This window comes from Carassius auratus, unplaced genomic scaffold (assembly GCF_003368295.1).
Source record: "Carassius auratus strain Wakin unplaced genomic scaffold, ASM336829v1 scaf_tig00216597, whole genome shotgun sequence".
In the NCBI taxonomy this organism is placed as follows: Eukaryota; Metazoa; Chordata; class Actinopteri; order Cypriniformes; family Cyprinidae; genus Carassius; species Carassius auratus.
The window spans coordinates 54,858-72,260 of NW_020528654.1; the positions used below are offsets into that span (position 1 = coordinate 54,858).

General features: G+C 39.7%; 1 protein-coding gene and 1 long non-coding RNA gene across 2 annotated transcripts; both read left to right on the forward strand.

Annotated features, from left to right (window-relative positions):
• Positions 1–8,288: 8,288 nt before the first annotated feature.
• Positions 8,289–8,938, forward strand: LOC113098636 (uncharacterized). The gene is made up of 5 exons (XR_003289123.1): positions 8,289–8,300; positions 8,383–8,469; positions 8,557–8,598; positions 8,667–8,840; positions 8,920–8,938. It is a non-coding gene; the product is annotated as an uncharacterized LOC113098636 (long non-coding RNA).
• A 187-nt stretch (positions 8,939–9,125) lies between these two features.
• LOC113098634 (putative nuclease HARBI1) lies at positions 9,126–10,868 on the forward strand. The gene is made up of 4 exons (XM_026263689.1): positions 9,126–9,605; positions 9,699–9,790; positions 9,887–9,998; positions 10,093–10,868. Exons 1-4 carry the CDS (start codon positions 9,134–9,136, stop codon positions 10,461–10,463), a joined length of 1,047 nt encoding a protein of 348 aa, XP_026119474.1. The 5' UTR covers positions 9,126–9,133; the 3' UTR covers positions 10,464–10,868.
• The last annotated feature ends 6,535 nt before the right edge of the window (positions 10,869–17,403 follow it).

The window sequence follows — 17,403 nt, forward strand, 5'->3', positions numbered from 1 at the left end:
TTTTTTTGTCATTTATTCTGAAGCAGTCTCATCAGTGCTCTAGCAGGTATTAATTTAATCAGTATATTTTTGATATTTGCCTTAAGTTGATTGCTGTTACACTTTTTAACTTTATAAAGGTAATATTTTCATAAACTGATTAAATGTAGATGTCTACATTTACGTTGAATTCTTACATGTGATCAATACTAAGACTAATAAGACATTATGGTTGAAATTATTAAAATTAAATCAGTATCAACAAACTCCATCTGTCCAAATGCATAAATAATGTTATAAGGTTAACGTTTTACTTTTTTGACATACAAAATATGAAATGTTAGAAAAATGCAATGATACAAGTAGGTGGTGACAAGTCAATGTCTTAATGAGTGAATCACTGATTCAAACGATTCGTTCAAAGGGTTGATTCATTCAATAAATGAAGCAAGTAACCGTTTTAATAGATGGCTCACTGAATCATTGACTCGTTTAAAAATGAATCATTTAGTAATGAAACACTGTTGTGATTTGCTCGGAGATGCGCGACTGTTCTGCTGTGACTTTGCTTAAAACTATTTTGTTTAAAATGGAGCAAAAATGATCCGTAATGTGTATAAAATGTAAGTCAGTTAACATACTTGTTTATTTAACTGAAGATGTATAAAATCAATATCACATTTGCTATCAAGCTGGAAGTCGGGTAAACATCACTTCTGGTCGTCTGATGTTGCACATATTAATGTTATACAGAATATTTATATTTTTTCTACCGCAATATGTTTGTTTCTTTGTGTGTGCTGTTGTGTTGATTTCTCCGTGAGACTGCATGAGCCACAACTGACGACATCTTGATACTGTCCGTAATTAGTCACCGTGTACAGTGAAATCAGAATCATTCTCGCCATATTGTGCGGCCCTAGTTATTGTTTGTTATTAAAAGTTTTATCAGGTTACTTGTCCTGTATGGCAAGTAAAATTCTCTTTTACTTGCCCCTTCACAAAATCCACTTGTCCCGGACAAGCGCATTAATTTCAAGCCCTGGCTAATATATAAAGACCATTTCCAGGTCAAATATTTCATCTCAAAACACTTGCATTAAGAGCTGGGTGGTGAAAACTTTTGGAATTTGTAGATCAAGGTAAATTGTACTTAATTTATGTACCGGGAAACATACAAGTATCTTCTGTTGCTTACGAAGGACAGAACTAAATGGAAAAAAAACTATATTTCAACAAAATAAGACAAATTTGGCCATCTTCATTGTGTTCAAAAGTTTTCACCCCCCAGCTTTTAATGCATCTTGTTTCCTTCTGGAGCATCAGTGAATGTTTGAATCTTTTTAAATAGTTGTGTTTGAGTCCCTCAAATGTCCTCAGTGTGATAAGGTGCATCTCAAAATCATAAAGTCACTGCTGGAAAGGGTTCAAATATGCAAAGATGCTGGAAAACTGAAGAATCTGCAGGACCTTAAAGATTTTTCTGAAGAACGCTGCTCAGTTTAACTGTTCAGAACAAACAAGGGACTCATGCACAACCATCACAAAACAGAAAGACAGTCGAGGATCATCAGGTAACAGAACACAGTATTAAGAACCAAGGGTTCCCAAACTTTTGAGTGGGGTTATTTTAATAATTTCAGCTATTTTTTTGTCTTAGGGACTAAATGTTAATATCTTTTATGTACAATATCTTACTCAGGACAGTACTAAATAAAAAATAACATGCATTTAGTATGATCTCTCTTATTTTTTGAAAATTACTCATATTTTCACAGATCCTGCAAGGGGTGCCCAAACTTTCGAGCCCCACTGTATATATATATATTAGGGGTGTCACGATTCTCCAAATCCTCGATTCGATTGCATTTTCGATTCTAAGGTCACGGTTCGATTCGATTCTCGATTTTTACATTTATTCTCTTTAAAGCACAGATTGTCATTTTTCAAACTAGACTTTAATGTAATATAATATCTGACCTTTGTTTGCAATGTACCACATTACACTGTCAAATTTTAAACTTTTATTAACAACATAATGTAACAATAACTTATATCTTTAGTCAGTTGAAAACTTAAAATAAACTGCCATCCAGTTTCTCTTTTGTAAGTGCAGTCTTCTTCACAAAAGATGACATTCAAGTTCATAACAAAACAAACAAAAACAATAAAAAATGACTAAACTAACCTTCAAATATTACGATGTATCTATTTAAAAGATTAAAGATAAAACGCTTGTTAAACACTTCACTGTCATTCATTTAGATATATATATATATATATATATATATATATATATATATATATATATTTTATGTATGTACAGTATGTGTGTCTGTGTGTGTGCATCATTACATGCTGTAAAATATGTGTATCTCTTATTACAAGACTGCAATCACTAGCAATCAGAAGAATTCCAGTTAATCAAGTATCTACAAAAGATCTACTCTATAAACAATGCATTAAATTACATTAAAGACAAAAGTAAATTAAACAAGCAAAAGAAATGATTACTCGCATGTATCTGGTCCACTGATGAAGTCATGGGTCAAGTCAAGTGAATTATTATATATATATATATCCATTATCTTGTTGCGGATTTATTCTGAGCGTGATTCTGGTACCCCTCCCCCTCTCCGCCGGAAAAAAAATAAAAGAATCACGAACGTATATAAGCGACAGGTTTATTAGGAAAAAAAATGAACGTTAAAAAAGGAAATTTAGGAGAATCAATGAGGTGTGAACGACTTATTACAATTGTGCAAATAATATGTAATCATGTAAACCATATAAAGTAACTGTAGTCTGATTACGAGTACTGTAAAAAGTAGTTTACTCTAATTACAAGTACTTGAGTTTTGGAATCTAATTACGTAATCCAGGTTACATCTAATCCGTTACTACCCAGCTCTGGGCGCTGGACTGGTGGCCACTTTGTGCTTTGGCGCTCTGCTGGCGTCCATCTTGCCTCTTGGCGTTGGGTTGGCAGCCATCTTGTGCTGTAGCATGGGGCTGGCTTCCATCTTGCCTCTTGGTGCTGGGTTGGCGGCCATGCTGCACAGCGGCACTGGGTTGGCGGCCATTTTGTGCAGCGACACTGGATCTTGCACAGCGGCGCTGGCTTAGCCGATTTGCGTCTCCTCTCCCCTCTCTGTCCATAATGGGGAGATGGCGGCTCCCATCTGAACTCTGGGTCAATGGGAGACCACAGTGGAGATCACTGCCGGACCTCCTCTCGACTGCTTACTCCGGAGCGACCTTCCCTGCATCCACGGAACACAACCTGGCGAGTACCCTCAAAGCCATTTCTCTCCCGCTTGATGGCTGGGGAAGAAATTGGAGCAGACATACCGCTGGATCTCTGTGATGGAGTCCTTCTGTGATGAGCGTGTATTCAGAGAAACACAGGGAGAGCGAGATCCAAAAGTAGGTAAGATTTATTGAGGGATAATCCAATATCGAGGTCAAACAATCCAGGGTCAAAACCAACAATCAGTCCAGAACAAAAACAAACAAAGGAAAGGAAAGGAAAGGGAAACGAACGGAACGGGAACTCGGAGGACGAGAAGGCAGGGATGAATCTTGGGGGAACGAGAAGGCTGAATAACGAAGGGTAAGGGCTCCATACAAACAACTGGAAAAGACACGTGTTTATAAGGAGACTAATGACAATAGATTTCCTACACCTGTGCGATTAACTGGAGTGCAATTAATGTGAAGACAGGACCAGACTAGAGGAATTATAGTGCCTATGGTGAAGTGCCTAAGGAGAAGTGAGCTCACTAGTGGACACCCAGGAAAACAGAGACTGACAGCGTGACACGTGTAGGCCAGGTTAAAGAGATGGGTTTAAACTTAAAGTTTTAAATTTAAACTGCAAGAGTGTGTCTGCCTCCTGAACAATGTCAGGTAGGTTATTCCAGAGTTTAGGCGCCAAATAGGAAAAGGATCTGCCGCCCGCAGTTGATTTTGATATTCTAGGTATTATCAAATTGCCTGAGTTTTGAGAACGTAGCGGACATAGAGGATTATAATGTAAAAGGAGCTCATTCAAATACGGAGGTGCTAAACCATTCAGGGCTTTATAAGTAATAAGCAATATTTTAAAATCTATACGATGTTTGGTAGGGAGCCAGTGCAGTGTTGACAGGACCGGGCTAATATGGTCATCCTTCCTGGTTCTAAGAACTCTTGCTGCTGCATTTTCGATTAGCTGTAGTTTGTTAACTAAGCGTGCAGAACAACCACCCAATAAAGCATTACAATAATCTAACCTTGAGGTCATAAATGCATGGATTAGCATTTCTGCATTTGACATTGAGAGCATAGGCCATAATGCTAGAAATATGGCTTTCTAAGGAAAGATTGCGATCGAATAGCACACCTAGGTTCCTAACTGATGATGAAGAATTGACAGAGCAACCATCAAGTCTTAGACAGTGTTCTAGGTTAATACAAGCAGAGTTTTTAGGTCCTATAATTAACACCTCTGTTTTTTCAGAATTTAGCAGTAAGAAATTACTCGTAATCCAGTTTTTTATATCGACTATGCATTCCATTAGTTTTTCAAATTGGTGTGTTTCACCAGGCTGCGAAGAAATGTAGAGCTGAGTATCATCAGCATAACAGTGAAAGCTAACACCATGTTTCCTGATGATATCTCCCAAGGGTAACATATAAAGCGTGAAGAGTAGCGGCCCTAGTACTGAGCCTTGAGGTACTCCATACTGCATTTGTGATCGATATGATACACCTTCATTCACTGCTACGAACTGATGGCGGTCATATAAGTACGATTTTAAACCATGCTAATGTACTTCCATTAATGCCAACAAAGTGTTCAAGTCTATGCAAAAGAATGTCGTGGTCAATTGTGTCAAACGCAGCACTAAGATCCAATAAAACTAATAGAGAGATACACCCACGATCAGATGACAAAAGCAGATCATTTGTAACTCTAAGGAGAGCAGTCTCAGTACTATGATACAGTCTAAATCCTGACTGGAAATCCTCTCATATACCATTTTTCTCTAAGAAGGAATATAATTGTGAGGATACCACCTTTTGTAGTATCTTGGACAGAAAAGGGAGATTCGAGATTGGTCTATAATTAACTAGTTCTTTGGGGTCGAGTGGTGGTTTTTTGATGAGAGGCTTAATAACAGCCAGTTTGAAGGTTTTGGGTACATATCCTAATGACAATGAGGAATTATTGATAGTCAGAAGAGGATCTATGACTTCTGGAAGCACCTCTTTTAGGAGCTTAGATGGTATAGGGTCTAACATACATGTTGTTGGTTTAGATGATTGAACAAGTTTATACAATTCTTCCTCTCTTATAGTAGAGAATGAGTGGAAGTGTTCCTAAGAGGGTATATAGTGCACTGTCTGATGCGATACTGTAGCTGACGGCTGAATGGTTGCAATTTTATCTCTAATAGTATCAATTTTAGAAGTAAAGTAGTTTGTAAAGTCATTACTGCTGTGGTGTTGAGAAATGTCAACACTTGTTGGGGCTTTATTTTCGTTAATTTAGCCACTGTATTGAATAAATACCTGGGGTTATTTTTGTTTTCTTCTGAAAGAGAAGAAAAGTGTTCGAATCAGCAGTGCTTGAAAATGCTTTTCTGTAGGATAGGTTACTTTCCCGCTAAGCAATACGAAATCCCTCTAGTTTTGTTTTCCTCCAGCTGCGCTCCATTTTTCGGGCTGCTCTCTTTAGGGTGCGAGTATGCTCATTATACCATGTTGTCAAACTGTTTTCCTTAAACTTCCTTAAGCGTAAGGGAGCAACTGTATTTAAAGTGCTAGAAAAGAGAGAGTCCATAGTTTCTGCTACATCATCAAGTTGTTCTGAGGTTTTGGATATGCTAAGGAATTTGGATAAATCAGGAAGATTTAGAAAAGCAATCTTTTGTGATAGAAGTGATGGTTCTACCATACTTGTAACAAGAAGTAGAATTTACAATTTTGGCTATATGAAGTTTGCACAAAACTAAATAATGATCTGGGATATCATCACTTGGCTGCATAATTTCAACACTATCAACATCAATTCCATGTGACAGTATTAAATCTAGAATATGATTTCGACAATTAATAGGTCCTGAAACGTGTTGTCTAACCCCAATAGAGTTCATAATGTCTATAAATGCTGATCCCAATGCATCTTTTTCATTATCAACATGGATATTAAAATCACCAACTATTAAAACTTTATCTGCAGCCAGAACTAACTCGGATGTTAAATCACCAAACTCTTTAATAAAGTCTGTATGGTGCCCTGGTGGCCTGTATACAGTAGCCAGTACAAACATAACAGGGGATTTGTCATTAACATTTGTTTCTCTGTATAATGTTATATGAAGCACCATTACTTCAAACGAGTTATACTTGAAGCCTGACCTCTGAGAAATCCTGAAAACAAACATTGTTATAAATTGAAGCAACTCCTCCCCCTTTGCCTTTTAGATACGGCTCATGTTTATAAAAGTAATCTTTGCGGGGTGGACTCATTTAAAATAATGTAATCATCAGGTTTTAGCCAGGGGCCTGTTGCACAAAAGTAGAATTAAGACATCCGGGATAAATGACTCAGCTGAGCTCAATAAAGCCAAAACATGTGCGTCCAGGCTTAATTGGTTGCACAAAGACCAAGCCAGGATGAGCAGAAACGGATTCATTAAGCCAGGTGAAACCAATCCTGGATAGGTGCGCGCTCACGGCTCACTCAAATAGACCCCGCCACAGATCACAGATTAACTGATTTACCATGGCAACTAGAGCCGCGTACTTTTCCCCGTCGGAAGCACAAATCCTCATAGAGGCATACGAGGAGGTAAAAGATATAATTAAGAAGAAAGGCAACACCGCCACAGTGATAAAGCAAAGAGAAAAAGCGTGGCAAAGTATTGCAGACCGCCTGAATGCGTAAGTAGTGCACAATTACACACTCACCGCTCCGCTGAAACATCACAATTACAAATCAAATATTTAATTCACATCTCCAAAAACGCAGTTGTACTGTAATTATGAAACGGTTACATTTTTTTATTGAAATGCACTGCATATATGAGTGAAATTGTGTAACGTAACTCCATCACACTTTATAAAGCTATGATATATTATTATTAAAGCCTTACATTATTATTTTACGTTACTACGCTCAGTACGGTTTAATCTTAGCCGTTGTACTCTGCTTATTATGTTGTCCACCGGTTTTTTTTGTGTTTCCCCTGCTTTTATTAATGTAAAGCAGCTTTGACAGAATGAAACAATTGTGAAAAGTGCTATATAAATAAAATTTTCTTGAATACATAGATGAGCTATAATAATAATCACTTTAATTTATATAGCGCCTTTCAAAGGACCCAAGGTCGGTTGCTCACTGCACTGCAAAAATGTCTTTCTTACTTAGTATTTTTGTCTTGTTTTCAGTAAAAAAAAATATCTAAAAAAAAATCTTAAATATTTTCTAGAGCAAAATAACCTAGGAAAATAAGCAAAAAACTTATGCCAGTGAAACAAGAGAACTTTTCTAAAAGTAAGTGTTTATGGGAAAAGTAAACTTTATTTCAAGAGAATTTTTCTTATTATATTGACAGATATTTAAATTTTTTGCTTGTTTTAAGCACACATTTACTTGAAGTTTATATTTTTGGTCTAAACCTATACTTATTTTGCTAGGTCATTTAGAAAATCAATAAAATACATTGTTTTTTTTTTTTTTTTTTTACTGAAAACAATACAAAAATACCAAGTCATTTTTGTCAGTGTGACTCCATTAAATGTTCTTGTGATAAAGAATGTGTGTGTGTGTGTGCGTGTGATGTAGATTAAACATGAACGGGCCAAAACGGACATGGCAGCAGGTCAAAATCAAATACAAGAACATTCTGCAGAATGGTATGGTCCCTGACTAATATTTAACAAAGCACAAGCATATATTGTACCCAGAAGGTGCCTGCTCACACATTGTCTGTACTGTTTTAGCAGTGAAAAAGAATACCCACAGACAAGGCACGGGTGGTGGGTCACCAAAGGCTGACCTTACCCCAGCAGAGGACATGGCCTTGGAGCTAAATAAAGGCAGGCCCGTCTTAGAGGGGATCCCTGGGGGGAAAGAGACGAGCATAGGTTCCTCCCAAGATGCCACCCGCTTCATTCAAGGTATGTCCTTCCATCTCTACATGGAATACAACCACATTCATATTGAATCAATTTGGACTGTCTGACTTTGGTTTACCTATTGCCTTACAGTGTCTGGCAGCACTGTGTTCCTGTTAGAGCCACCAGCACAAGCACCAGATGATGCTGATCCAGTGAGTCCTCCATCAAAGGCATACTGTAGGCCTGGCATGTCTTGTCTACTGGCTTCAATATGAATCCGATTAAATGTGATAGGGTGAAAGTCCCAGTGCAGCAGCAACAGCACATGATGGAGATGATGATGAGGAGGAGACCATCTCTCTGGATTCCAGAAGGCATGAGGTATCATGTTAAGACTGTGAAAGTACTATTTACTCTACAATGGTGAGGAGTCCTCATCAAAATCAAAAAATCTAATTTCTTTTACAGGACCCAGATGCTATACAGTGGGAAAACCAGCCTGGCAACATAGTGCGTATTAATAAAAGGACACCACATCCTGCCAAATTCAAGCTGCGCTAATTGTATTGTGTTCACAGAGCTCACAAGCTATCAGAAAGTTGTATGGCAACCACCTCCGGCGCCAAATAGAACTGGCAGACATAGACATTCAGTACAAGAAGAAAAAGCTAGAAAATCTTGCACTGGAGTCCGAAATAAAAAAGAGGACAATTAGGAAACTGGACCTTGAAATAAAAAAACTTGAGCGGGAGGTGAGATATACCTTCAGTGTACACTGTATGCTAACTGTAACACAAATGTATTAATCATTATTTTTCTTTCCTCCCCCAGCTCCAAGAAGATGACACAGCTAAAAATAAAAATTAGGTATATTCTCGTAAAGTCAAGTGAGCCATGACATATGAGCTCTTATTGTGAGCACACAGGACGGTGGCATCTTTCTAAGGTATATTTTATTTTCACAGCAATCAGTACAACCAAGTCATCGTTATAAGGCACCAGCTTTTGCCCACCTCCCCAGCACCAGGTGCGGCCACTAGCCTATATGAAGGCCCAAAATTGTGTGTTCCTTTCTGCTCTGACAATGGCATGCCCATTCTTGCGAGATGTGGTGGATGAAGAAGCACTTGTGCTGAGGAGAGCCTTCAGGCGAGAAAGGGTCTTCAGGGACCGGTTGGACCCACTGGCCTTCCCTGATGACCATCTATATGAAAGATACAGGTTTTCTGCAGATGGCATCAGGTATCTATGCAGACTACTGGGTCCCAGGATTAAGCACCGCACTGCACGGAGCCATGCACTGAGTGTGGAGCAAATGGTTTGTGTGGCCTTGCGCTTTTTTGCTAGTGGAGCCTTCCTGTACTCAGTGGGGGATGCAGAACAGCTGAACAAGGCCACAATTTGCCGCACAATAAGGAGTGTGTGTCTGGCTATCAAAGCATTAGCAGATGTCTTCATCTCCTTCCCTGGCCACAGAAGACTCTGTGACATGAAAGAGGAGTTCTATAGGATTGCAGGTAAGAGGATCTACAAATTACAGGACAACTGTTAACACATAGTAGGATACTCATTACTTTGTGTGACCGGTTTCCCCAATGTTATTGGTGCAGTGGACTGCACACACATAAGGATAAAAGCCCCCTCAGGTGCCCATGAGGCAGATTTTGTGAATAGGAAATCCTTTCACAGCATTAATGTTCAGGTGAACATAACTTTTTGATATTGTCCATTGACGAACACTCTGCATTGCCAATGATGTGCATTGATTGGTGTAATATTCCTCATCTTATGATTTCAGATGGTCTGCAATGCTGACTGTGTGATCAGCAATGTTGTGGTGAAATGGCCTGGCTCAGTCCATGACTCCAGAATCTTTCGGGCCTCTGAAATCTATCAGTGCCTATCACAAGGTAAGCCACACAACCCCTGTTTATAACCATCATGGCTGTGTCAAGAATATCACTGTGTTCATGAGGTAGTAATGATGAGATTTTGTGTTGACAGGTGAATTCTCTGGTGTGTTGCTGGGAGACCGGGGGTATGGCTGCCAGCCTTTTCTCCTGACACCTTTCACAGACCCCCAGGAAGCACAGCAGGCCTACAACCATGCCCATGCCAGGACCAGGGCCAGAGTTGAAATGACCTTTGGCCTCCTGAAGGCACGCTTTCACTGCCTTCACAAATTAAGGGTCAACCCTGTTAGAGCATGTGATATTACTGTGGCTTGTGCTGTCCTCCACAATGTAGCCTGCCTGAGGAAGGAGAGGGCCCCCAGAGTGCCACCAGCCATGGACTGGGACAATCCGGCAATCTTCCCTGATGACGACAGTGGTCGGCTGCTGAGGGACCAATATGTGTTGAATTATTTTAGTTAGTATGTGTGCTTTCAATTTAGGTAAAAAATGTCCTTTTGTGGCAGAGGAAATAGGGTTTTTTTGGGTTTTTTTTTTTTTTAGGAATTTGGCCTCTTATGATGTTTGTGCGGTATACTGTGTGTAATACAAGGCTGCAGGGAGGCTACTGCATCCATTCATTTGTCTGTTCAGTTGATGTGTATGGATTTGTCCTGCATTTATTTTAGTGTGCAGACATGCAGGGTGTGTTATATACATACCTTTGAATGTGTATGTATCATTTTGTATAATATGCTTTGATTCTGTGCTTTCCATCTTGTAGAGTCACTGTGACTTCAGTTTCGAAAGGAGCTGATAGTTTACCTGCTTTGTTTTGTCCTTATTCAATAAAGGAACATAATGTTACACATTGTGTTTTTATATTCATATGGAATGTGTATTTGTTTATGACCGAGTACTAGGGTCCCACTGAGGAAAAAGGATAAAGTCATAAATTTATGAGGATGGTTCTTTCTGCAGTAAAGCAACATATTCTTTTTACAGTTTTGATAGTTATGACAATGTGATACTTCATATTCTGGCACATCAGCATGTCTTTGTTTATGAAACCATACTGAAGTACAATTTCACGAAATGCCCCACATCTGTCATTTTAACAACTGTCCTCCTTTAAAACAACTGGTTACAATATTATGACTTGTCTTTTTTTTCCCCTCTGTGGCCCTAATATTCTATCATTTTATATATAGCCTTATAGTCTATGGGAAACTGTAAATTATCTAATGATCGCAACATCATCTAAAAATCATTAATCCAAAATGATTGAAATTAATGATCACAAACGTTTAAATAACGACAGTGGGTCTAGTTATATGTGATAACAATGTATAGTGAGCAGTGAAATAACTATTGGTTTCCGTTTGTGGCGACTGCTGACTGACATTAGGGATGAGATTAAATAGATCCTGGAATTTAACCTGGTCTGGAGCAGGCTAGCTCCACAGAATAAATCTCCATGGTAATTTATACCATAACATATCCTCCTGCCCCCTATCCAGCTTTAGTGCAACCGGATTAGGGATCAATTGAGCCAGGATCACCAAGATATCCTGGCTTAATCCCTTATCCTACTTTTGTGCAACAGGCCCCAGGTTTCTGTCAAACACAGCACATCTATATTATGATTAGTGATTGTCACGGTTCATAGATCTGTGTGTTCATTCTGCATTGGTCCGGCAATCATTGGGCTGATGAGCTAATCAGCATGGCTGCACCTGATGCTGGTTCTGTCCTGTCTTTATCTGTCTTGTGGTTGTACTGCATGTTGTCAGATCGTTGTTCGTAGTTTTCGATGCTGGTCTTGCTCTCAGTCCTCAGATATCTCTTGCACTCTGCCAAGGAGATCACCCAGTGTGCTTCCACCCCTGCTCTTAGGAGAATTCTCTGGGTTGGTTCCAGTCAGTGCCTCATAGCCTCCGTGTTACAGAGACAGCTCTCCAGCTCACCAGCTCACCTGCTCTAATTTCTTGTTCCCTGCTGTTTTGCATTGTGGCAAATAAACTGTTTAACTTGCAATTGGATTTTGTGTTCCTTTACCTGACAGTGATCATATTATTTACAAAAAGTGTTTTCGTAGAAAGGGATCTCATATTCAATAAGCCAAGCTTTATCATTTGTTTATCTATATTGCATCTGTGTTTTATTTGTTGAACCTCAATTAAATTGTTAATCTTAACTTGGTTTGGATGTCTTTTGTATTTTCTAGTTCGGGGAACAGACACAGTATCTATAGTGTGATATCTAGGTGAAAGAGTCTCTATGTGCTGAGAATTAACTGACCTCTGTGACATGAGGCAGATAGCAGACGGTCGGTTTAGCCAATCTGTCTGCTTCCTGACCTGGGCCCCAGTTAGTCAAATATAAACACTAAGACTATTTATTATCACCAATAACTAGAGCACTTTCATCGAGTTTCTCTCTCGAGTGGGGAGAACCTGTTAAATGTTTTGATCGGAACAGAAGAGCGATGTTTTGGCCCACAACTGCGCTGCCTCACTGTCACCCAGTTGCCCTGCTGCAGGGGCTCTGTTGCCGGAACCGAACAATGTACAGAAATCCCTGAGCTAGATGCATCCAAAGCCGTATCTTGAGCCCTAACATTCTTACTGTTCTCAATTAAAGTTTGGATGCGTGTCTCTTATTCTGAAATCTTCTCTGTCAGCCTAACTATTTGCCTGCATTTATCACATGTGAATCCCTCATCTGTGACAGAGATAGATAAACTGTACATGTGGCAAGAGGTGCAAATAACAATAGCAGGAGAAGCCATTACTCACCGTGCTTGATGAAATATTCTTACCACAGTTGTTTAATGTACTTGTGAAAAACTGGAGCGAGAGAGAGGAGAGGAGAAAAGAAAACAGCGATAGGTTCAAATGAAAACGCTAATGACAAGCTAACTAGTGCTAACGCAATGCAGGTATACTGCACTCACGGATATAACATAAAAGTGAATGATCAAAATTAATCTGATAAGATTGATCGATAATATCAGAAATATGGTGTGAATTAAGTTATATTTAGCAGTACAGTCCAGCAGTGCTGTCACAACCAGCAACACTACACCTACGTACCATCCTGACCACTGTACTAAACACAGATAAATCTATGCTAACTTGAAGCTATCCTAACTGATACAATACTATGCTACTAACTAACTGTGCTTCTAACGATACTAATGGTACACTAACAACTATGCTAATTAACTACATAGGCTACACAAATAACCAAAAAAAAAAAATATTACCTGGTACAATGTCTCTCCCTTCTCCACCAACCGTTCCCAGTGTCGTAACAGCTCCTTACTTCCTACTGACATTGCATCTCTCTCTTCCAAGCTATATCGGTCCCGGATATATAACCTCTCTAAATACTGTCGCAACAAAGCATCGGCATTGCCATTATTACAGCCCGGAAGATACTTGATGGTAAAATTAAACAAGGCTTATTGTGATGCCCATCTCTGTTCCACGGCCCCCAACTTTGCGGTCTGAAGATGGCTTAAAGGGTTATTGTCAGTATATATGACAAAATTACTCTTTAACATATAATCTCAAAACTTCTCTGTTACTGCCCATTTCACAGCCAAGAGTTCCAGCTTCATGGAACTATAATTATCCATGTTTCTTTCAGTGGGTCTCAAACCGCGACTAGCATAGGCAATTGGCCTGAGTTTACCATCATGCTCCTGAGAAGTACGGCTCCCAACCCTCTGTGACTAGCATCTACCTCCAATACAAAAGGCTTGGTGAAGTCCGCCTAGGCCAAGACTGGTGCCATAATCAATCAATGTTTAATGGTATCAAAGGCATGCTCACAGATCTCATTCCATACTGATCCTAATGGGACATGAGGCATCTTACCCTTCCTTTTAGGTCCACTCAGCCTACTCACCAATTGATGCAGAGGGGCAGCCAGTGAAGCAAAGCCCTTAACAAAATGATCAGTACCCCGCAAACCCATGAAACGACCTTAATTCGGCTAAATGCACTGAACGCATCCACTCCCGTACAGCCTCCAACTTGCCAGGATCAGTCGCCACTCCCTCAGCAGACAACACGTGTCCCAATACTTTACACTTGGATAACTTAACTTTTAACTCTTGTTGTTGGAGTCGGGAGAACACCTCTTCCAACCTCTCCAGATGTTGACTAACAGATGAGGAAAACACAATTACATCATCCAGATAAAACAACACAGAATGATACCGCTGGTCTCCGAACATACGCTCCATTAAACGTTGAAATGTGCCGGTGAATTACAAAGACAGAAGGGCATTCGATTAAATTCAAAGAGACCAAAAGGTGTTCAAAAAGCCGTCTTGAATTTATCTTTCTCTGCCACTGGCACCTGGTTGTATCCGCTGGCCAGGTCAAGTGTGGAGAACCACCTTGCCCCTGATAATGAAAGGGGCAAATCCAAATTCCTTAGCATATCCAAAACCTCAGAACAACTTGATGATGTAACCGAAACTATGGACTCTTTCTTTTTTAGCACTTTAAATACAGTTGCTCCTTTACGCTTAAGGAAGGTTAAGGAAAAACAGTTTTAAAGCTCCTCAATTTCCTCAATACGCCTAGACGTTGATATGCCTTCTTAAAGACACTTTCTGAGTGCTTGTCAAAATTTAAACTGGGAGTCAATTTCTGTACCCAGATATTTAAAAGATGCCACCTGCTATATGTGAGGATTTCCAGTCAGGATTTAGACCGTATCATAGTACTGAGACTGCTTTCCTTAGAGTTACAAATGATCTGCTCTTCTGATCGTGGGTGAATCTCTCTATTAGTTTTATTGGATCTTAGGCTGCGTTTGACACAATTGACCACAACATTCTTTTGCATACACTTGAACACTTTGTTGGCATTAATGGAAGTGCATTAGCATGGTTTAAATCGTACTTATATGACCGCCATCAGTTTGTAGCAGTGAATGAAGATGTATCATATCGATCATAAGTGCAGTATGGAGTACCTCAAGGCTCAGTACTAGGGCTGCTACTGTTCACGCTTTATATGTTACCCTTGGGAGATATCATCAGGAAACATGGTGTTAGCTTTCACTGTTATGCTGATGATACTCAGCTCTATATTTCTTCGCGGCCCAGTGAAACACACCAATTTGAAAAAGTAATGGAATGCATAGTCGATATAAAAAACTGGATGACGAGTAATTTCTTACTACTAATTTCTGAAAAAAAGGGTGTTAATTATAGGACCTTAAAACTCTGCTTGTAAAAACCTAACTGTCTAAGACTTGATGGTTGCTCTGTCAATTCTTCGTCATCTGTTAGGAACCTAGGTGTGCTATTTGATCGCAAACTTTCCTTAGAAAGCCACGTTTCTAGCATTTGTAAAACTGCATTTTTCCATCCCAAAAGTATATCTAAATTACTGCCTATTATGTCAAATGCAGAAATGTTAATCCATACATTTATGACCTCAATGTTAGATTATTGTAATGCTTTATTGGGTGGTTGTTCTGCACGCTTAGTAAACAAACTACAGCTAGTCCAAAATGCAGCAGCAAGAGTTCTCACTAGAACCAGGAAGTATGACCATATTAGCCTGGTCCTTTCAACACTGCAATGGCTCCCTATAAAAATATTGCTTATTACTTTTAAAGCCCTGAATGGTTTAGCACCTCAGTATTTGAATGAGCTCCTTTCACATTATAATCCTCTATGTCCGCTACGTTCTCAAAACTGAGGAAATTTGATAATACATAGAATATTAAAATCAACTGCGGGCGTCAGATCCTTTTCCTATTTGGCGCCTAAACTCTGGAATAACCTACCTGACATTGTTCGGGAGGCAGACACACTCTTGCAGTTTAAATCTAGATTAAAGACCCATCTCTTTAACCTGGTTTACACATAACATACTAATATACTTTTAATATCCAAATCCGTTAAATGATTTTTAGGCTGCATTAATTAGGTAAACCGGAACAGTGAACACTTCCCATAACACCCGATGTACTTGCTGCATCTTTAGAAGAATGGCATCTACGCTAATATTAGTCTGTTTCTATCTTATTCCGGGGTCACCGTAGCCACCAGATCCAGTCTGTATCCAGATCAGAGGGTCACTGCAGTCACCCGGATCCAGTACGTATCCAGACCAGATGGTGGATCAGCACCTAAAAAAGGACCTCTACATCCCTGAAAGACAGCGGAGACCAGGACAACTAGAGCCCCAGATACAGATCACCTGTAAAGACCTTGTCTCAGACGACCACCAGGACAAGACCACAGGAAACAGATGATTCTTCTGCACAATCTGACTTTGCTGCAGCCTGGAATTGAAGTGCTGGTTTGTCTGGTCAGAGGAGAACTGGCCCCCCAACTGAGCCTGGTTTCTCCCAAGGTTTTTTTCTCCATTCTGTCACCGATGGAGTTTCGGTTCCTTGCCGCTGTCGCCTCTGGCTTGCTTAGTTGGGGTTACTTCATCTACAGCAATATCGTTGACTTGACTACAAATAAATGCACAGACACTATTTAAACTGAACAGATATGACATCACTAAATTCAACGAGTAACTGCCTTTAACTGTCATTATGCATTATTGACACATTGTTTTCCTAATGAATGTTGTTCAGTTGCTTTGACGCAATGTATTTTGTTTAAAGCACTATATAAATAAAGGTAAAAAAAATGCATCTAATGAATCCTCGATTCGAGGGAGGGGGTAGGCATGCTTTCGAGTTTTAGCATTTAGTTGCCTATAGTCAACACATAACCTTATACTACCATCTTTCTTTGTCACCACTACAATTGGGGAAGAGTAAGGACTACTACTTACCCTAAAAATCTGACCGTCCAAAAACTGTTTAATATGATTTTTCACCAAGTCGTACTGTGATAGCGAAAGACGGCGGTAAGGCTGGCGGACAGGGACCTCATCCTGTAACGGAATCTCATGGGTAATAAGATTGGTACACCTTAAATCTCCCTCATCTTTGGAAAACAGAATAGAATACCTGGGGAGGAGAGACTTGGCTCTAATGGCTTGCTCCTCAGTTAGCCCATCAAAAGAGGGAAATTATAAACCCTCTACAATATTCTCAGTTGGGACTTGTTGAGTAGATATAAAAACTACATCTGGCTGACTGAAAATTCCAATGAAGCTGGAGCTTTCACGACAATCGATGCCACCTGTACTGTGCCCACCACTCTCAGAGGAGGAAGCCAAACATCCAAAGAACTCACACTGGTAATAGGAGCATATAATGTACCATACTCTGCATGTAAAAGGGCAGGTGAAATGAGCAATCCTTCTGGAAGAGTAATCTCATCCGGGCCCAAAGGCTCTAACAAAAACTCTGCCAAAGGAAGTTGGGGGCATGTGACCGGCACCATGAAAAGGGTTCCAGCTGGAATACAAATGGGTCTGTCCCCTAG